We start from the raw sequence: 21,121 nt of genomic DNA on the forward strand, positions 1-21,121 counted from the left end.
ATAGAATAGAATATAGCTTTACCCAATTCTATTGTTTTTAACCACAGTACTTTGAAGATGATTTACTGTCTACATCTCACACAAATCATGAAATCTTTGGAAGGTTTATTGTTCTATCAGCTAATTTTTCACTTAACAATGGTTTAAGTTTAAACAGAAATAAGGCTTCCACTTAACAGAAAACTAAAAAACAACAACAACAACTGAACAAGGGTAATATTTTAGAGATTAAAGAGTTTCTTTTTACTTTCATGACTTAGCTAGATTCCAACGAAGAAAACAACAACAGATATTTTTTAAATATTTCACATTATCCATCCATCCATCCATCCATTGGCTACCGCTTTATCCGGGGCCGGGTCGCGGAGGCAGCAGTCTGAGCAGAGTTGCCCAGACTTCCCTCGCCCCAGACACTTCCTCCAGCTCCTCCGGTGGCACCCCAAGGCGTTCCCAGGCCAGCCGAGAGACATAGTCCCTCCAGCGTGTCCTGGGTCTGCCCCGAGGCCTCCTACCGGAGGGACATGCCCGGAACACCTCCCTGGGGAGGCGTCCGGGGGGCATCCGAAATAGATGCCCGAGCCACCTCAGCTGGCTCCTCTCGATGTGGAGGAGCAGCGGCTCTACTCCGAGCTCCTCCCTGGTGACTGAGCTCCTCACCCTATCTCTAAGGGTACGCCCAGCCACCCTACGGAGGAAGCTCATTTCAGCCGCTTGTATCCGGGATCTCGTTCTTTCGGTCATGACCCATAGTTCATGACCATAGGTGAGGGTAGGAACGAAGATCGACCGGTAAATCGAGAGCTTCGCTTTTTGGCTCAGCTCCTTCTTCACCACGACGGACCGATACAACGTCCGCATAACTGCAGACGCTGCACCGATCCGCCTGTCGATCTCACGCTCCATCTTTCCCCCACTCGTGAACAAGACCCCAAGATACTTAAACTCCTCCACTTGGGACAAGGGCACTCCACCGACCTGGAGTGGGCAAGCCACCTTTTTCCGGTCGAGAACCATGGCCTCGGATTTAGAGGTGCTGATCTTCATCCCAGCTGCTTCACACTCGGCTGCAAACCGTGTCAGTGCACGCTGGAGATCCAGGCTTGATGGGGCCAACAGAACCACATCATCCGCAAATAGCAGAGATGAGATTCTGTGGTCCCCAAACCGGACCCCCTCCGGCCCCCGGCTGTGCCTAGAAATTCTGTCCATATATATGATGAACAGAACCGGTGATAAAGGACACCCCTGCCGGAGGCCAACGTGCACAGGGAACAGGTCCGACTTACTGCCGGCAATGCGAACCAGACTCCTGCTCCGGGAATACAAGGACCGAACAGCCCTCAACAAGGGACCCCGGACTCCGTACTCCCGGAGCACCCCCCACAGGACATCTCGGGGGACGCGGTCGAACGCCTTCTCCAGATCCACAAAACACATGTGGACTGGTTGGGCGAACTCCCACGAACCCTCAAGCACCTGGTGGAGGGTATAGAGCTGGTCCAGTGTTCCACGACCAGGACGAAAACCGCATTGTTCCTCTTGGATCCGAGGTTCGACTAACGGCCGGACCCTCCTCTCCAGTACCCTGGAATAGACTTTCCCGGGGAGGCTGAGGAGTGTGATCCCTCTGTAGTTGGAACACACCCTCCGATCCCCCTTCTTAAAGAGAGGGACCACCACCCTGGTCTGCCAGTCCAGAGGTACTGTCCCCGCCCGCCACGCGATGTTGCAGAGACGAGTCAGCCACGACAGTCCCTGCACATCCAGAGACTTAAGGAACTCTGGGCGAATCTCATCCACTCCCGGTGCCTTGCCACCAAGGAGCTTCACAACAACCTCGGTGACTTCAGCTTGGGAAATGGATGAGTCCACCTCTGAGAACCCAGTCTCTGCTTCCTCAATGGAAGACATGGTGGTGGGATTGAGGAGGTCCTCGAAGTATTCCTTCCACCGCCCAACAATGCCCCCAGTTGAGGTCAACAGCTCCCCACGTCCACTGTAAACAGTGTTGGTGGAGAACTGCTTCCCCCGCCTGAGGCGCCGGACGGTTTGCCAGAATTTCCTCGAGGCCGACCGAAAGTCCTCCTCCATGGCCTCTCCGAACTCCTCCCAGACCCGAGTTTTTGCCTCCACCACAGCCCGGGCTGCAACTCGCTTGGCCTGCCGGTACCTGTCGATTGCCTCGGGAGTCCTATGAGCTAACAGTGCCCGGTAGGACTCCTTCTTCAGCTTGACGGCATCCCTTACTTCCGGTGTCCACCACCGGGTTCGGGGATTGCCGCCACGACAGGCACCAGAGACCCTGCGGCCACAGCTCCGAGCAGCAGCTTCGACAATGGAAGTGGAGAACATGGTCCACTCGGACTCAATGTCTCCAACCTCCCTCGGGATCTGTGAGAAGCTCTCCCGGAGGTGGGAGTTGAAGGCTGCGCGGACGGAGGGCTCGGCCAGATGTTCCCAGCAGACCCTCACAACACGTTTGGGCCTGCCGAGTCTATCCGGCCTCCTCCCGGTCCAGCGCATCCAACTCACCACCAGGTGGTGATCAGTTGACAGCTCTGCCCCTCTCTTTACCCGAGTGTCCAAGACACGCGGCCAGAGATCAGATAACACGACCACAAAGTCTATCATTGACCTCCGGCCTAGGGTGTCCTGGTGCCATGTGCACTTATGGACACCCCTGTGCTCGAACATGGTGTTCGTTATCGTTAAACTGTGACTAGCACAGAAGTCCAATAACAGAACACCACTCGGGTTCAGATCGGGGAGGCCGTTCCTCCCAATCACCCCCTTCCAAGTCTCGCTGCCATTGCCCACGTGGGCGTTGAAGTCCCCCAGGAGAACAATGGAGTCCCCAGTTGGGGCACTATCCAGCACCCCTCCCAGGGACTCCAAGAAGGTTGGGTACTCTGAACTGCTGTTCGGTGCATAGGCCGAGACAACAGTCAGAGACCTGTCCCCTACTTGTAGGCGTAGGGACGCAACCCTCTCGTTCACCGGGGTGAACTCCAACACATGGCGGCTGAGCTGTGGGGCAATAAGCAAGCCCACTCCAGCCCGCCGCCTTACACCACGGGTAACTCCAGAGAAGTGGAGTATCCAGCCCCTGTCGAGGAGCTGGGTTCCAGAGTCCAAGCTGTGAGTGGAGGTGAGCCCGACTATATCTAGCCGGTATCTCTCAACCTCCCTCACAAGCTCGGGCTCCTTCCCCCCCAGCGAGGTCACGTTCCATGTTCCGAAAGCCAGAGTCTGTGTCCGGGGATCGGGTCGTCGAGGCCCCTGCCGTCGACTGCCACCCAATCCACACTGCACCCGACCCCTACGGCAGCCTCTGTGGGTGGTGGGTCCACAGGAGGATGAGCAGGAGGGGCCCGCGTCGTCCCTTCGGGCTGAGCCCAGCCGAGTCCCGCGGGCAAGAACGCGGCCACCAGGCGCTCGCGTGCGAGCCTCCACCCCGGGCCTGGCTCCAGGGTGTGGCCCCGGCTGCGCCAAACCGGGCGACGTCACCTTGCTCCTTGTGATTGTGTCCATGGGGTCTTGTGAACTGCTTTTAGTCTGACCCGTCGCCTCGGATCTGTTTGCCTTGGGAGACCCTACTGGGGGGGCAAGCCCCCCGGCAACATAGCTCCGAGGGTCATTCGGGTGCTCAAACTCCCCCACCACGATAAGGTTGCAGTTCAAGGGGGAGTATTTCACATTATACTGAAACAAAATCATATTTTTTTTTAGTTCTGACATATTTTTCCTGAAGGATTCCTGACCTTTTTGTAGCATCCCTTTGTGCAATGAGGCGGCATGGCTCTGTTGTCAGTCGTCTTAGTCGGAGTGTTGCAGGTTGGATTCCCATCTCTACCTGTCCACACTGAACCCGAAATTGCTCCCATTGGAGTGCCAGCGCCTTGCATGGGCGCAGCCTCCATTGGCATGTGAATGGGTGAATGTGATTAACGATGTAAAGCGCTTTGGGGCCATTCACACAATTGAAAAAGGCTACGGAGGTGAACTCCATTTACCAAGGAAACGTTGACGCCTTTTAAAAGTTTCAAGCATTTTAATCAGGATATCTGCAACACAATGTCGCAGGAGAGGCCACCTCCTTTTAAGAGGTCACAAGCTGTAAAGATTCATAATAAAATGTTATATGCTCATCGCTATTCGCGTTTATAAGAAGGAAGAACAAAATCAAGTTATTTTTCTGATCGATCGGGCTGTCGTATTGAAATTTTGATGCTGTTAACTATTTCATAATCAAAAGCTGTTCATGTTTAAATGAGTTTGTCTTGCCATTCAGTAAAGATAACTGCACATCTCTGTATGGGATCACTATGATAGAGAAGCAGGACGTCCTGTTTATACTGTATGCAGCTCCGTGGAGGATTTGAAATGTGCGGAGGAAAGATTGGAGATGATGCTGACGACGTCTGACGGCGACTTACAGCATCAGCGGGGCAGTAATGGATCCCAGGAGCAGCGGCTCAGCAGGCCATTTCGGCACTCGTACGCAAAGATATTAATGTAGGCGTAAGGGGAAAGTTTATGAAGTAGGACAACTCTGTCGGGGGAAATAAAGGTGATGAGGACCAAATGCATCAGCAAGAGGAAATGCTGTTTCACAGTTAGGCTCGGTGGTCACATAGAGACTCTGGAGGAGGGAAACTGCTGAGTATTAAGACCATCAGAAGATGGACTTGAACGTCATCGCACCAACATTTATCTGCCGTCTGAGTTGAACATGAGTAAATGGGCCACTTTCAAAGCTTTTGAACAAGACAGGCAACTCTTATCCCACCTGGGTTTTTTAGGAGTGTTTTTGCACATCACAGTAAGGTAAAAAAGCTTGGAGGACTTATTGAATCCGATTTAACTGCACTTGCTTTATTTGATTTTGGAGCTTGGACCTGTAAAAAGCAAATAAATCTCTTCACACTCCTGCTATAAGGGTGTTAATATGTGTGCTTGCATGCATGTGTGTGTGCATGTGTTTTCTTGTAGCTGGAAGAAACACAACAAATGAGGAGCTGGAAAGCATGTTGGAGAGTGACAACCCAGCTATCTTCACCTCGGGGGTAAGTGATACAGCACATGGAGCATGAAAATCACATGTAAATCATGTTTTTGCTTTTTTCCTACATCAAAATTTCTTCCAAATTTGTCCATACATTTTTTAATTCACAGATAATAATGGACAACATCACCCAGCAAGCGATGAATGAGATTGAGACTCGACACAATGAGATTATCAAGCTGGAAAACAGCATCAGAGAGCTTCACGACATGTTTATGGACATGGCCATGCTGGTGGAGAGCCAGGTGAAAACACTGCTCCTCTTTCTTTCACAAATCCTACAGCTGTGTGGTTTGGGGCTTAGCCAAATGTATGCTCAGATAACAAACCTGAAAACACTCAATACGTTTGTAATGAACATCCAGCTGCCAATTGATAAATAATAGCCACTGTGTACATGCAGAATCTATGTTTGGAAACGTGGCCTGGCTCAGGCTTGGTCACATGCTGTGTTCAGTGTAGTGAAATCATTAACCAGCTTAGTATGCTGCAGCAGCTGCTGCTTCTCTCTATTAAAACACAAGTAACCACACTTCAGACGGATGGAAACTGGCAGCCTTTTATTACATAGACAAGTTGTAAAGTGGATTAGGATAAATATAGGTCTGTCTGTGCCAGCATAGTTGGAACAAGGTTATGTTTTCAGCTCCATCTGGTTTTTTGTTTGCAAAATATTTCAGTAAATTCACATCAATTTCAGGGTACAGTTTATTTTTTGGCTAAAAGATAAGTTAGATAGACCTGAGCTTTTTTTTTTCTATTTTTGCATTTGGGAATTGTGGAATTTGACGTTTTGTTAGATATATGTTCATGCTGTGTTCACAAGCAATTAAGTGTGCCATCCACTTGGATGGATAGATGGATGGTTAGATGAAAATCTTCTGAGGATATTTTGAATTATCTTGCCTGTTCTCCTCTTTAGGGTGCACTTTCAGGTAAATCTGTAAAAATGTGCGGCTTCCATCTGTGAGTGCGTGAGTGTGTGGGCGGAACCCCCACAGAGATTAACTATTTCACTCATCAGAAATATTCTGAATTATGCAAAAGTAAATCAGGACAAGATAACACATGAATAAGAAACTGTGCCAGTGGGGATTAGAATGATAGCACACACTGCTACAATGGAGTGGAATTAATTTTGTTTTTAATGAGTATATACACTTTAATTTTCATGCTTACAATTTTCCAAACAACTCAATTAACTACTTTCTACTTCTATTGTCTGAGTGCCATGTTGTTCAGGTCAAAGAGACGTGAGTGTTGATTTTGCTCTTCTCAGATTTGCTCTTCCTTTCCCCAATTCTCTCTGTTGTCTTTGCCACTTTTCTGTTCCACAACAAAACACCGCTTCAATGATTCTAAGCTCTAGAGCACAGAGGAGGCTGCTGTCCCTCTAACACTGCAAGGTAATTCATCTGTAATTCCTTACTTCATTTATGTTCACGCTTTGAAAGATCTTTGTTGCAATGCATCCATGCAGGCATGCAATTTGCTTTAATGGCTGTTTCTATGGATAATTATTGAACAATCTTGGGTCAATCATTAATTCGCTGCCCCCATGTAGTTAATACACATTTGAATAGGTGCCATACAATACCAATACTAAAAGTGAAACCTACAGAGATCCAGAAAGTATGTATTAGATGCTAAAAGAATGATTTTGCTATACATTAAACGTATTCAAGATTAGTCTAATACACCATGGCTTTATCTGCTCTGAGCCTGTTAAAAAAAATGACTTGCATCTCATTGCATCTGTTGGTGAAAGTAGGCCTGTATGCGGAGGTTTGACTTCACTGTAGTGTTTTGGCAGTTCAGAGAAAGCACAGATGACAGTGAATGTGGATGGGGGTGGGGATGTCCAAATAAAAATTAGATTGTGAGGCAGTGATCTAATGATCATATGAAAAAAGATGGCTGAAATGTAAATGTTATGTCATCATAAAACATGATATTGAATGTGAGAGCAAGCAAAGCTTGGCTTCCATTATCACAAAGTGACTCCTTTTCTTTCATTTCTGTAGGGTGAGCTGGTGAACAACATTGAACGAAGTGTTTTGGAGGCCCAGGAATATGTTGGGGAAGCAAAGGAGCGCATCCCAAAATGCAAAAAGTTTAAAAAGTCCAGCAAACGGGTGACATAATTACTACTCTAATTACTGCTCTCTCTCTCTCTCTTTTCCCCACCCTTTCTCCTAATCATTCTCTCTCTCTCTCTCTCTCTCTCTCTCTCTCTCTCTCTCTCTCTCTCTCTCTCTCTCTCTCTCTCTCTCTCTCTCTCTCTCTCTCTCTCTCTCTCTCTCATTTTCATTCACCCTCTCTCCTTCCCCTGTCCCTCTTCACATCTGCAACTGTCTCCTCTTCCTCTGGCTGCATGTCCTCGACACCTCCACTGTAACTGACCTCTCCCAGGGCGAAATGATAGACCGCATAGAGTACAATGTGGAGCACTCAGTAGACTATGTGGAGAGGGCAGTATCAGACACTAAGAAGGCGGTTAAATATCAAAGCAAAGCCAGAAGGGTGAGTTGCTCAAACAATACTCATGCAAAGCCATGCATAGCTGTAGATGTTTTGCATGTCTGGAGTGGAGTGCAGTTATGCTCACCTGTCCTGTGCTGTACGTTGCATGAAGTGTGTGTGTTGTGACCGACATCCAGCAGCGACGATCAACAAGGGTCCTGTGTCCCTTTTTCATTTCATATCAAGGATGATTTAAGCTTGATTAAACAACAATGTCGATATTTGTGACGTGTGAATGTGAGGACACCAGATGGAGATGCAAATAGAAAAAAGGAAGTGAAGGTGGATGACTTGAAGTCAACCATCCAGAGCTGTGTTTCTCGACTGGTCTGCGTTTTGAACCTTCACAGCGAGGCAGCGACCGAAATCAGGAAAGATTCTCAACTTTTCAATCACTAAATAGGGTGCCGTTTGAACCTCAGATAGTCACAATGTTACTCAAAACAAGTTTAGATTAATGGTGAACGACAGAATGACAAGCAAAAAGGGATGTTTAGCAGTGTTCCCTTTTATGGCAAATCAGCTGTACTTTTATTGAAACCAAAACTTCACTTTATTAACTTGACTGCATTTATATTTCTGCATTTGTATGTCCAACTATAAAATCAAATTAATCTCTACTGAGATGTTCTTTCAAAATGTAGGCCCTCATAAATCCATATCCTGCATTGGTAAGATGCTGAATTATCATTTTCATGAGATTCTTTGGGGCAGCTATGACACAGTTAAAACTATGAGTCATCTAATAATTTTCGAGATTTGGTATTTAAAATCAGTCCAAATCTTGAAGTCAGTGTCACAAGAAGCGGAACCCCAAATTGCTCCCAATGCAGGTTGAGCGCCTTGCATGGCAGCTGTCGCTAAATTGATAAGTGTGACTTACAGCTGAAGTGATGAGAAGTATGGGTGTTTGAGAAGGAGCAGCGATGCAGGAGGAAAAAAGAAAGACCTTCATGGATAGATTCGTGATTCGTGGATAGAGTGAAGAAGAAAATGGAGATGGTTGATGATCCAGTGTGGTGAGCCCAAAATGAAGCACCCAAAAGAGGAGAGAAAAAAGAAGGAAGGAGTGAATAAGCACATAGAAGCATAGAAGCAGGGATTGGTCTGAGGCTTGAGATCAATAATATGTCTACTGGGAAACAGCCGTAAGAAGTGTCAGCTACGACAGCTGAACACAACTTGTTGCTGAAGGTTTATAAAATACACAAGCAAAACAGAAATTTACCTAATAACTAGTAGAAGTATCTACCTAACTACGACACTGGCTTATATTGGTACAAATCCAAAGTCCCCATTTACCTTAAGTAGACAAACACACAGTTTTACAGTTATTTACTCAGAAAATGTTAATTTGCAAAGTTTGAAAGCTGCATTTTGTTACTTGGTCAGATTCGTGGTTTGTCCTTTACACTGGACACTGATCTCCTCGACAATGGGATAGTATTTTGAAATACTTTTGAAGCGAAGTCCTTCGCTTAACAAACTTCACTACAATGGAACAACTCTGCCCCCTCTTGGTTGATATCTGTAATAGCACTCACACATCTTTAAGTGCCATGTGTAGGAATATTTACATATTTATAATCAAAGGCTGTTCATTTCTTCCTTGTTTTCATGTTTCTTTTTCCATCTTTGTTCCTTTCTGGCTTTCTTTCTCTTTCATACTTCATGTATTTACTCTTTTTGATTCACTTACTTTTCCTTACATATTTCTTTACTTATTTCTTTATATTGCTGCTTCTTTTTTCTTTCTATTCAATCATTATCTTTCGGATTCTTCTATCTTCCATCGATCCATTGTCTGACACTTTGCTCTCATTGTTTTCCTCATCCAGAAAGTGATCCTCATAGGCGGGTGCGTTGCAGCATGTCTGGCCGTCATCATTATTTCGCTGGCTGTGGGACTCAGTTGAGACCCTCAGAAATCCTCACAGAGCAGGGTGCAATCCTCCCAGTTAGCAACACCATAAGAATAGAAACACACCACTAAATGTAGTCCTGTGTAAATGTCCACTTTGTAATGTTATTTAATGCAATGTGCAGCAGATAATGTAAGTGCTTGTAACCTCAGAAGCCGCCCATTGCGTTGCAGGTGATTCCTGTCCTCTGTGTGTGTGTGTGTGTGTGTGTGTGTGTGTGTGTGTGTGTGTGTGTGTGTGTGTGTGTTGTGTGTGTGTGTGTGTGTGTGTGACCACTGAAATAATGTGCAAAATCTTTTAACTGTGTGCATGCGCAGTAATTGGCTGTGTGTTTTGCTTGAGTGTGTGTCCCGACTGACAAAGCTCCATCATGTGCATGCCCTACTATGTGTTCTGTACATTTTCCAACCAATATAAAACATCAGCTGGATGGTTAAGTATTCAAAATGTAAATGTCCCAAGTTATAAAGAAAAATCATCTTGACTCAACAAGTTTTGGTAACATATAAATGAGCTTCTAAGACTCTTGATTAAATTCCATTCAAGGAAAGTTGGGAAATGCAAATTTTTGATATTTACTTGCTAAGGAATTTAAGGGTTAATGGGTAAGATACATGTGATGCTGTTAAAAATATGTGGATGGACGATCCAAATGTGGATCAGGTTCCCTCAGAAGGTGAACCATAATAAAAGGGCAAATCCAAAACCAAAACTTCTCACAGAAGAGAAATAGGAACAAAGTCCAAATCCAGGTAAAAAAGAATAAAGGGCTAAATATAGATCTTGACTTGATATGCAAACATCAATATGTCGACACAAATTGAGACGCTCGCACAAATGCACAAGTGATTTGTTATAATATCAGCTTCAATTAAAAAAACAGCTTTAAAATCGTAGACTTGATTATTTATATGCAGTAGAGGTATTTCAATTTTTTGGAAATTCTCTTCCACGTTTTCTCTCCAACTCAACTCTCTCTAGCTTTTTATTTACAGTTTAGTGTTATTGATTTGTTTGATTCCAATCCTGTGTTAGCAGTAAACAAGCATTTCCCAGATAATTTTCTGCTCAAAAATTCTGGAAACTACTGAGTCAAAACCTTCGCATCGGTTGATTACGAATGCATGTAGAACAGTGCATAATAAATGAGAACAAAAAAATGATAAACAACCATGTTTGTGTCAGCTGTTAATCGTGGCATGAATGAAAAGCAACAATTAAAGCTTTATGGATTAAACACAAGAGAGTTTAAATCATTTAAACACAGCCACACTCCAACAATATCATCAGTTATATGTTAAAGTCTCATTAACAAGCAGCTTTCTGTTATCGGCCTCTGTTCTGAAGTGCATTTTGTTCTGATTAATAATAACACTGATGAAGTTAATTGAAGAGAATCTAACATGGTTTTTATTTTCTCTGCTCCCCACTTGCCTCCCTTGGATGTTTGGTTTTTTCTCCCCCCCATCTTCTTTTTTCTTTATATAAACTTTGTAGAAGAAAATTATGATTATTATATGCTGTGTGGTTCTGGGAATCGTTATTGCTTCAATCGTTGGGGGAACGTTGGGCTGAACCTCATCTACAACACACACACACACACACACACACACACACACACACACACACACACACACACACACAGGCAGAAAACACATGACAAATATTCCTGTTTTCATAAATGCAATCTATTAAATATTCAGCACAGAGCGTGGAACATGGCGTACTCTGTATTTTACACAAAGTATACAGGGCCAGAGGTGTTTTCGCATGAGTTGCTAACCTGTAATCGTGTGGTGCTGCAAACTGTATCCGAGTGTTGAGTGTCGTCAAAGATATGATGTTTCTTGAATGAAAAAGTTACTAGATTATATGTAACGCTATACTAATACATTCCAATGTTCAAATGTGACACTGAAGCAGTACTAACAATTAATTTCAGGGGTTTTAAAAGTGTGGAAGGATGAGCACTGAAGCCCATTTCATCATTTAGTTTGTCTTCATTACACTTACGTACTATAAATTCAGGCACAAATGAAATATTTGACAGCTTTACTTGACACTTATTTCTGTCATGAGTTCACTTATTGGAAAGGTTAAAGGAAAAATCTTGCTGGAAATGCCCCCCTGAACCTCTCTCAGGCCCCTCATGGAGCCCTCCACCACACTTTGAAAACCACTGATCTAGTTTTTGCTGTATAGGCAAAGTAACAGATCACTCATCCACAGTGTTTCCAAAGCCATGTTGGCATTGCTTCATTTGTATATACTTGAATTTTAGTTGACCCTTTTTATTTTATTTTTCTTAATTTATACTTTCTCTCTCTCTCTTGGATGTCTTCTACCTCCCTACAAAAAAAACCCCCTGCATGGCTTGGTTCTCTGTAAAGTGGTGTTTTGTATTTTAACACAACGAAAACAACTGTGCTGATGTTGGATATTTTACTTGTAGACTCGTCACACTGCCAAATGTTTCATCGGCCATGCTTCTGTTCTTTATTTCCGACCTCGGCACTTGTAAAGCATATCTTCTCGTGGCTCCGGTGTCGAGTGTGTGTGTGTGTGTGTGTGTGTGTGTGTGTGTGTGTGTGTGTGTGTGTGTGTGTGTGTGTGTGTGTGTGTGTGTGTGTGTGTGTGTGTGTGTGTGTGTGTACGTTTGTGTGTTCATGTGACAGAGGACGTGTGCGTGGTGACTTTTACCTGCTTGTCTGAGTGTGCGAGTCGTGGGATGAATGCTTGTGAGAAGCCACCTGTGTCTTTGTTTCATAGATTGATATAAAGCTCTCTTGACACTGCCAGTACGTTCTAATAAGCTGTTTAAATGGAGTCTTGGTGTGGTTGGAGTCGATAATTCTGCTCTGTGACAAAATCTTGTTGATTTACGTCTTTGTTTCCCACAAACCCCAAGCTTTAAATTGTGCACACTTCTCGTCGAGCTGTTCACTTCATTGTCGCGAGTGAAATAAAATTTGTCGAGGAAAGCTTCCGCGCGAAGTCAGAGTAACCCCACCAAAGACTCTTACACCAGTTTTGGGGGTCTCGACAGACATGATGGGACTGCGAACATGTTACCATGTTGCCTACTGAACTTGTTGCCTTTGTGTTGTATTGTGACGACATGAGTTCGTTTATCTGATTTTCTTTTTTTTGGTTTTTTAAGTAAAGTCTGTCTGATTGATTCAACCCAGACTCTGTGCTTTGCTTTGCACATATTTACACCCACACAGGGAATTGGAGTGAGACTTATGTAGAGTCTGTTTGTACCAGCATGTTTGCATGATTTCACAATATTAAGGCTACAACCACAGTGGGCAAAAACAAACCCCCACACTTTAAGCATGAGGGCCATTATTGAATTGTTTGTTGATTATCTTTCCAGCAGCAGTCAAATCACAAAAATACAAGAGTGTTTAATACCATTTAAAGTTCAAACAACTGTAAATATAATGTATAAAAGTAGAAAACCCTGTGAAATGTATTTCCTACAAGGAGAAGAAATAAACCCCTTCAAACAGATATTCACAAGGATATTATTGAAGCGAAATGATTAGATTTGTAGATGCAAGTGGCGAGTTATTGAGTATGTACCCTGTACGTTGATCTGTGTGCATACTTTGATGTTTATGTAGCCCAGTGAAACATGAATAAATATATGCCCACGATAAGTAGTTGGATAAATAAAAAAGTGATTAAATTGCATATTATTTTGGTTTGTTAATGTATGAAATTTGTAAATGTTTACTCGAATGCTTAATGTATTTTATGTCATTTATTTGTAAAAACCAGTGTTCTGAGACGGAAGGAGACAGAGCAGCAAGAAGGTGGTGAGTTAGACAAAGTTTCAGGGAATTCTGCAGCCAAGTGCATGAACAGCTCCAAGTTATTATTTTTTTCCTGCGAACTCCAAGTAAACTGGCCTGCACCAGGGTATTTCTGAAGTCAAACATTATTTGTTCACTTCTAATATGATTCCTGTGTGACAGTTTGCTGGAACTGGATTTGTCAAGGGTTTAAAGTTCACAAACATTTATCACTTATACTCATAATCTATTGCTGCTGTTGTTTCATTGTGTTTTCAGTTATTTTCACTTTACCAAAACTAATATCTTGATAAGTTACTGAGTTGGTCTTCTAAAATTACGTGAAAGAGCTCAGGGTCCCATTTCTATTCACAAGGTGATAGACAGGTTACATTTGCATAAGCAATTGTGTGTGTGTGTGTGTGTGTGTGTGTGTGTGTGTGTGTGTGTGTGTGTGTGTGTGTGTGTGTGTGTGTGTGTGTGTGTGTGTGTGTGTGTGTGTGTGTGTGTGATTTGTCTGTACCTTTTGTTTTCTTTGTCCTGAGCTCAGACTTAAAGGCAACAGAGACATTCACGGGAAATTGTAGCCATGCACAAGTCAAAGTAAACCCTCGAGCAGAGTGCCTACACAAAAAAATCTAATTACACACACAAATTGTTTTCCACAGATGCACTGACAAATCATGCATGCACTTAGGCTTGCACTGGGACTATTTATAATAGCAAGTAATAACTGCTGCACATGATCAGTGTGTGAGAGTCCAGCAGTGATCTCTCACAATAAGTGGACCCAAGTTTGCTATTTGTTGGGTTTTCTTTTTGTTGTTTATTTGTCGTACATTTGTAGTAAGTAAGTAAGTAAGATTTATTTATATAGCACTTTTCACAGTCAAAAGCCACAAAGTGCTTCACAACACAGTTAAAAATATCAGAAAGAAACACAAAAAATATAAATGGCCAAGACAACATAAAATCATAACATCATAACAGCATAAAAGTAGCTAATTAAAAGTCTGAACAAATAAATGACTCTTAAGTTGACTCTTGAAGGCATCAACAGCCGGTAGCAGAGGCGAGAACACTGAAAAAACTGCTGGACATTATGGACAAGACCGTCAATACCCTCTGCATGCCGTCATCATCAACCAGAGGAGCCTGATTAGTGATGGACTGCTACTCCCAAAATGTCATACAAACAGACTAAAGAACTCCTTTGTCCCTCAGGCCATCAAGCTGTACAACTCCTCACTGGGGGGGGAGGAGGGGTCTGAGGGGTCTGAGGGGTCTGAGGACAGAAGGGAAGTAGCAGCTACGCTACCCAACTCATAAACCTGACTGTAATCACAGTGCATTTTTTTATGTCACCTGTCACTTTATATTTTATTTTGAGTTCTTATTCTTTTGCTATTTCTACTTAGTTAAGATTAGTGAAGAGTCTACATAATATTGTATATAATTATTTATCTTATTTTATTTTTTTAGACTTATCCTATTTTATTTATTTTTTATTCTCTGCTCTCTGTGTGCTGTTCCTGTCCTGCTAAAGCTGCTGGAACTCGAATTTCCCTGAGGGAGTCATCCCAAGGGATAAATAAAGTGAATCTGAATCTGAATCTGAATCTGAATCTGAATCTGAACAGCGTCAACTGAGGGCAGAGAGGGCAGAAGATCATCCCAAAGCCGAGGAGCAACAGCCTTGAAGGATCAGTCACCTCCCGTGAAGAAAGCGAGTGCGTGGAACCTTCAGCAGATTCTGATCCACAGACCTCAGAGCCCGCGCAGGGGTGTAAGGCTGGACCAGATCACTGATATAAGGAACCTGACCATGCTCTGAAGGCTAGAACCAGAATTTTAAATGTGATCCTATAGGACACTGGCAGCCAATGAAGTTCGCTTTAGTTCTGCTTTAGAATTTATAGATTCTAAAGCAAGCTTATGACGGCAGATTCAGAATAGAAAGGAAAACATGCTCTTAAAAGGTTGATGAATGAATATAAAATTTATTTAAAAGGGACAATGTACAGTTAAAACATAAATGTTGCCATTTGATGCACTATACCAGATTGTAGCTTTAAGCTAATTTGCATCTGTAGTCCCTTGGCAGGTCACAAAAATACAACACAGTAACAAGACAGATTAAACAGTATACAGGGATAAAACACCACAACATGGCTACACACGTCTGCGTGCAACTCCTCCCACCTCCCTCATCCCACCCACGCCCACACCCACACACACAAAAAGAAGTCTACGGACCAAACTAGTGGTTGCAGAGCTGAGCAGCTTTTAACAGATTTTTGAGGTTGGATTTGAAGACTCTGAGAGAGCTACTGCCCCTTACGGCATCAGGTAAGGTATTCCACTGGTTTGTGGCTCTTACAGAAAAAGCAGATTGCCCCGCTACAGTGCGGCGAAATGGTATGGTACAGTCTCGTATGGAGGATATTCTAGTGGATCTGATGGAATTTGACGAGCGAGCGTGGATAAAAACACATAATGGCTGTGGGGCCAAACCATTTAAAATTTTATAGACCATACACAAATTGGTGAATAACCTAAAATTCTCAAAACTCAATAACTCATGTTTCTCAAGTATCCTACAATGATGATAACGAATTGGCTTTTTGTCCAGTGTTTTTAAAGTTTGTTTGTATAAAGACTCCAGAGGTCTCAAAGTAGATTCACCAGCCTGCTCCCAGCAGGTGATACAATATGACATGATGTAAAACTTTGTCATGCAGTGCAATGATCACATTGACATGTACTGTAAAAACGAAGCCCAAAAGAATACATGCAAATCCCAATATAAAAATGTCACAAAATAAACAAATGTTATAAAAAGATGTCCCTTTAAAGCACAATGATATAAATGCATGTTTACCCTAATCCTAAAATAAAAACACCCCCCTTAGTACAACAGCTGTATTGCAGTATAGTTCCTGTGTAACAAATCCTTCAAATAAAAGTAAAAATGGCGTCAAATAATAAATGTAGATGTGTAGAAAATCTAATTTCAAAGCAAGAAAACATTATTATTCCAAGGTGTCGTGTCTGACATGTTATGATATTTTTTTTAATTATCTCATCTATTTATGGCTATTTGTAAAATTGGATGCTAATTTGAAGCATTATTGATTATTCTGCTGCAGGTTGTTCTTTCTCCTGCTCTTTTTGAGGCGCATGTCCTCCACCTTTAAGTCGGGTTCTTCTGAATGAACTTTCGACAAAAAGAGTTTTCCTTTCCACCAGCTCATGAAAAGGTGGTTCCTAAGTCGTTCTGTACTTGTATTCTCTATATTCTGTCGTTAAGCGAAATGACTTCACTCTGGGATAGTTTGCTTGAATTTCAATTGAATCGTTGTCTTAGATGCCTGGAAAGAGGTAGAAGCGTCTTGTCAGTGAACATCGGTCTCTGGTCGCCATCTGTTTTTGGTCGCCACTTTGGAAATCTTCAAAGCGTCTGGAGACCTGCGTGGTTCAAACAAATAGTGAAGACGAATTAACAGGAGAGCCAGAGCATTTTAATTACTGCCTCTCCTGTTTCTGCCACTGCAGTATTTAGCTTTTCATTAAAAAAACAAAACAGACAAAAAGTCACTTTTTCAGCATTATCAAAGCATTTCTAGACTCAGTTCATACTTGGTATATAGACTTCACTTGTATAGAGCTTTTCAACTGCGTGAGCAGCCCCAAAGAGCTTTACGTCGTTAATCGCATTCACACATACATTCACACACCAATGGAGGCTGCAGCCATGCAAGGTCACTCCAATAGAAGAAACGGGCTTCAGTGTCATGCTCAAGGACACTTTGGCATGTGGAGAGGTGGACATGGGATTTTAATGCTGGTAAAACGTACTTTTCTGAACAGATCCTCGACGTGATCTTCATGCGCCAAAGTGTTGAACACTTCAACGACGTACTGGATGAGGAGAGAGCCATGAACCGGATGTCGGTACGACTTCGTATCTGCTGGAAAAAACATTCAGACAGAAAACGTGGTGAGCCTTTACTTGCATGCCACAACGATTCTTCACTGTCTTCCTTAAGGATAATGACATTAGAGGCCCATTGATTCCAGCGATGTGAAAACCAGATGGAATCAAGGCATTATGTGTTATATTCACAGATAACCGAGCCATTTAAAGTTTGCAGGTATTGTCTGTTTTTGGCGTTTAATGATGCTGGTCATCAAACTGTCAGCTGCTTACTTATTGGGACGCCACAGCCTGGAATTCAATGCGCAGTGGGATTTGAACCCTGACATCGCTGTTACAACCTTGCTGCACTCACTCGTCCAAATAGCATCCTCACAGCAGGCACAGCCAGAGACCTTTCAACATCGAGGACTCTGCCATGGCCAAAGCTGGAAAAATGAGTGCAAGCATGTTGCTGAGACACCATATTGTCTCAAATATTTACATTCAGCACACGAGTCCATCTCGTAGATGCACGAGCCTCTAGTAAATGTTTTAAATAACTCGAGAAACACACTGCTGAATTTGTTTATAAATGGAACTGGCACGTTGTGATTGGGAGAAAGATATGGAACACAATTTTGGCAGTGAATAAACTAGACTTCATTGGGCTCTGTGTTTGTTTTCGGTGTGTTTTCAGCTTGAAAGAAGGCCTGACAATATTTTAGAGAAACTGACGGGGGGTGGAGGACAAAAGGAAGATGAAGTCTTTTTCTTCGTTCACAAATCGCAGTGAATCATCTTCATAGTCTTCCGCGGCTGCAGACACAGGTGAGTCTGAATGAAGAATTTCATTGTTCAGAACAGGCAAAGATCCCGTTTTCTCTGAAAAAATATGTGAGACACGTGTTTAAAGTACAAAATACAAGACAGGATTCATGAATGAATGAAGTTTACGTTTGAGTGGGAATCACACCTCCTCTGCAGGCCTGTATGATGACGATCTTTGGTTTGTCCTCCAGCTCAGAACACGTCAAGTGTTTGCAGATGTTGTCGATGGAGAACTCATCTGGTTCCTCATCAGTACATGCATCTGCTTTGTAGTTAACGCCAATGACGAATCCCAGTTTCCCATGAGACATAATGACCACAATCACACTGTCGGTGTCCCTGAGTTTTGGATCTTTTGAGAAGTTGATGAGAGCCTCATCGATCTCCTGTGAAAGCACCACAAGACAAAGCGTTCATCACTCTATGACTTGATGATCTAAAGTGACTGTGTTTTTGTCGACTGCTCTTCTTATTAAATACCTTCGCTGTGAGGTTGGTGTGTTTCACCACCTGGTAGCCCAGAGCCGAGAGCAGTGCCTCCATGTTTCTATGGTCTTTATCAGCCCCTCTTCTGTTGTACCTCTGGTCCTTAAACTCTATATTAGTGATCAGCAGGGCAACACGATTCTTAATGGCGTTTTTGAACGCAGGGTAAACCTTTGGAAACAAATTTGAAGGAAGCAAGTTAAATAAGAATGTTCACTTTTTTTTTTTTAATGAAATTGTAACAAACAGAACTGCGTGCGAAACATTTGATTCTCGTTGTATAAGAGCGACAATTCTCGCACAATGATTGCAAAAATGTTTGTAATAAAGTTAGAATCGATGTCCATTCCTTACGTCTTCATCCATCTGCTGTTTTCTCCAGAACATCTCAGTGGTGGGAATGAGTTTGTCTGAAAACTTCACCTGTGGTGTGGGAGCTAAGAATGACAAAACACAACAGTAATGATTTTCATTCTGCTTGCTACACTTGATATATTGACATACCACAATATTTAATATATTATTTTCTCTTTGATCAAAAATCCCCTCACCTGCTTGAGCACTCTGAGTTTCCTGAGCAACCTGAGCACTCGGAGTTTCCTGAGCAACCTGAGCACTCGGAGGTTCCAGAGGGAAAAGCTCCTTATAAAGATTTTTATCACTATCCTGAATGTGGCCAATCATTCTCTGGCTGGATGGATTTCCTTTGCATCTCACTGTGTCAATGAGGTCTCGTGCCCTGCCAGCAGTGGTAGGGTTCACCTCGAGTATTGCGTTTCTCTCTTGATCATTCAGAATTTCATCCGACAAAAGATCGTCCAGGAGCTGGTTAAGAACTGGGAGGCGCACCTTGTCAACAAACTCCTTCCTGACCCTGAGGAGCTCCTTCGCTAGAAAAAGACACAAAAACATTGGATGATTGTCACAATCCACAATTGACTGACACAATTGGCCACCATGACTGTTGAAGAATTATGCGTCTAATCCACATTTTAACTATGGTTTCTTTTCAAAGCTTAAAATAAGGCATCTCTGATTTTCTACTAATGTGCATCTCTTCCACTGCACTGAACATTTTTTTAAGCTGACGCAGCTTCTCATGCAGATCAGGGAGTTGATCATAACAGATAGGAGTTATGTTAAACTTTAGTAGAAGAACTATGGACTCCTCTCTTATATATTATATAATACTGTAAAGGTTTTGTACAAATGCATTTCTAACCGGTCATCACGTTTCCGTTTGAACGCAAAGACACAAGAAACCTCCGAATCGGAAAACCCTTCAAAGTGAAACTAAAACGGGGAAACAAATCTACAGAACTATTGAGACTTTTCGTGTCCATACACATGCAGGATGGAAGTTTAATCGCCTGCACAAAGTACCCAACATAAGATTTGCAAAGAAATCGATGAGTAAAGTTACTATCTGCAGAATACATTTATTGTGTAATTTCTTACCAGCCATGGTTCAGATGTGCTCGCTCTTCACTAAAAATCAGATGTGTGCGTGTGCGTGTGTGTGTATGTGCGCGCGCATACTCCAGTAAGCGCGTAATATTGCGCATGCGCACTATGCATCTGGAGTTCATTTACATAAGCTTGACTGGTTATTTGAGATTCAGTGAAAATGTTTTTTTGGTTTTTTTTATTGTGGACGCACTGTGGTGTTCATGAATGTGTCACACCAAGTACAATAAACCATGAAATGTTTCTCTGACGTCTCTCCAGCTGTTCAGAATGTAGAAAAGGATACCTGTCCCTCTTGAGAAGAGCCCCGACTCTGGGCCCCGTAGTGACAGTTTCTAATGTCCATGCAATAATAGTTCACATACATGTTTCTACTGCTGATCCTCTTTTTCCTTCTCTCTGTTGGATCACTTGTCTTTTTCTGTGGGGTCTGCACATGGTCCACTACTCTCATGACACCGTTCTCTACACTGCCTGTGTTTTTCTTCCCTCATCATTTTATTGAGTCTTCTCTGTCACTTCTCTAACTCACGCAATAATAGTGTCGTTGCTTATGTTTGTTTGTCTATTCAGCGGAGTCTGCTGAGTTCAAACTATATCAAAATGGTGATAATGTCCCTGTTTGAATCCATTGCCCAAAAGGGCTTGTAGGTGTAGTTTGTATGTTCCTCCCTACATACAATGATTTTGTCCTGGTGTTCATCATCTGGAGTGTAGTCTTTTGTGTACCATACCTTCACCTACACTGATAAAAAAAAAAAAAGATTCTACTTGATCTACTTGGGAAAAAAAATAAGGCAACTTTTTTTTTTAATCCTCATGCTGATCAAGCAATATTGTTCTTTGTTTAACTACTGATTTATGTTTTTTTTCCAGATGAAAGATAATGATAGAAATAAGTGAGTTTTCCTGTCTCAGGATACTTTGATCCATCTGTACAGTCTGAAATGTTTTGTTTGATAGCTTGTTCGTAGTCAGTTTGTTGTGCTTGAGAATGCTGATCGTTTATTGGTATTGTAGTATTTGCTTTTATGAAATTCAAAATAAAACACAGTAACGATGACAACATTGTTTTGGAAGAATCCAAAAACATTGACTCGAATTATTTAAA

At 42.8% G+C, this 21,121-nt stretch overlaps 2 protein-coding genes across 4 annotated transcripts in view; one reads left to right on the top strand and one right to left on the bottom strand.

Annotated features, from left to right (window-relative positions):
• stx1a (syntaxin 1A (brain)) overlaps positions 1 to 12,598 on the top strand; it is a 71,404-nt gene extending 58,806 nt beyond the window's left edge. The window contains exons 7-10 of the mRNA XM_080512027.1: positions 4,993 to 5,066; positions 5,176 to 5,310; positions 7,478 to 7,588; positions 11,008 to 12,598. Of these exons, the coding sequence (XP_080368153.1) occupies positions 4,993 to 5,066; positions 5,176 to 5,310; positions 7,478 to 7,588; positions 11,008 to 11,085 (398 nt within the window). The 3' untranslated portion in view covers positions 11,086 to 12,598. The remainder of the gene's footprint in view (positions 1 to 4,992; positions 5,067 to 5,175; positions 5,311 to 7,477; positions 7,589 to 11,007) is intronic.
• Positions 12,599 to 15,311: 2,713 nt separating this feature from the next.
• On the bottom strand, positions 15,312 to 20,051 carry LOC308143545 (caspase a-like). Of its 3 annotated transcripts, none has more exons than XM_080514393.1 (8): positions 20,002 to 20,051; positions 19,095 to 19,433; positions 18,898 to 18,980; positions 18,538 to 18,714; positions 18,203 to 18,443; positions 17,965 to 18,111; positions 17,169 to 17,278; positions 15,312 to 16,778 (listed from the first exon to the last, which is right to left on the bottom strand). In XM_080514393.1, the coding sequence occupies exons 1-8, from the start codon at positions 20,006 to 20,008 to the stop codon at positions 16,674 to 16,676; spliced, it is 1,209 nt and encodes a 402-aa protein (XP_080370519.1). In that variant the 5' UTR covers positions 20,009 to 20,051; the 3' UTR covers positions 15,312 to 16,673. The 3 variants fall into 3 exon arrangements, with proteins under 3 accessions (XP_080370519.1, XP_080370518.1, XP_080370520.1); XM_080514392.1 differs by having other exon boundaries at positions 17,169 to 17,281; XM_080514394.1 differs by lacking the exons at positions 15,312 to 16,778; positions 17,169 to 17,278 and adding an exon at positions 17,318 to 17,675.
• Positions 20,052 to 21,121: the final 1,070 nt, after the last annotated feature.

Source organism: Blennius ocellaris, assembly GCF_963422515.1.
Source record: "Blennius ocellaris genome assembly, chromosome: 2".
Taxonomy (NCBI): Eukaryota; Metazoa; Chordata; class Actinopteri; order Blenniiformes; family Blenniidae; genus Blennius; species Blennius ocellaris.

Excerpts from the sequence above, each read along its gene's own strand:
- LOC308143545 (XM_080514392.1), bottom strand. Across the intron at positions 18,715-18,897 it reads AACAGCAGATGGATGAAGAC|GTTTACCCTGCGTTCAAAAA; the intron begins GTAAGGAATGGA and ends TTGTTTCCAAAG. Across the intron at positions 17,282-17,964 it reads CCTTTTGTCCTCCACCCCCC|CAGATACGAAGTCGTACCGA; the intron begins GTCAGTTTCTCT and ends TGTTTTTTCCAG.